Source organism: Egretta garzetta, unplaced genomic scaffold (genome assembly GCF_000687185.1).
Source record: "Egretta garzetta isolate BGI_Z169 unplaced genomic scaffold, ASM68718v1 scaffold1361, whole genome shotgun sequence".
Lineage (NCBI taxonomy): Eukaryota > Metazoa > Chordata > Aves > Pelecaniformes > Ardeidae > Egretta > Egretta garzetta.
The window spans coordinates 33210-33815 of NW_009258692.1; the positions used below are offsets into that span (position 1 = coordinate 33210).

At 63.4% G+C, this 606-nt stretch overlaps 1 protein-coding gene across 1 annotated transcript in view; it reads right to left on the bottom strand.

The window, feature by feature from the left end:
• Positions 1–606, bottom strand: part of DEDD (death effector domain containing) — an 11340-nt gene that overhangs the window by 4644 nt on the left and 6090 nt on the right. Inside the window, exon 2 of the mRNA XM_035888744.1 lies at positions 6–266. Coding sequence (XP_035744637.1) covers positions 6–212 — 207 coding nt within the window. The 5' untranslated portion in view covers positions 213–266. The remainder of the gene's footprint in view (positions 1–5; positions 267–606) is intronic.

The window sequence follows — 606 nt, forward strand, 5'->3', positions numbered from 1 at the left end:
AGCGCCAGCAAGAAGTCCCGGCCGCTGCGGATCATCCCCCTCTCGTAATCATCGATCACGTCCACGAAGAGGAAGGAGAGCACCCGCACGTCCCGGTGGGTCAGGTGGGTGCCCACGATGTCGAACATGCGGTGCAAGCTGTAGAGCCCGTGCTCCCGGTCGCCCTGTTCCTCCGGCCAGGTTTGCGCTCGGCTCCGTTTGAAGGCGGCCATCTTGCACCGCTGCCGGCACGTGCCGAGCCGGGGGCTCCTCTCCGCGCGGCAACCCTGTAAGACAAAGAGGGCCAACAGGCTTTAATCCCTTCCCCATGGATGCTTGGTTAAAAACCCCACTCTGCATCCCCCTGCTGCAACTCCATGCTCGGCAGCGGCTCGGCTTCTCCTCTGCCAGAGCATCTTACACCAAAAATCCAGGGCTGGGCACCAGACCGAGAGCACCGCGCTCTGCCAGCACCGACAGGTCCCTGCCGCGTTAACTTGTGAACCCAAACACTGTCTGGCAGGAGCACCCACGGGCTACGGCACTGGGTGGCAGAGCTCCAGACCACAACCCGGGACCGATGTCCTCTACCCCTGCACACCGAGTCCTCGTGTCCCCCCAGCAAAG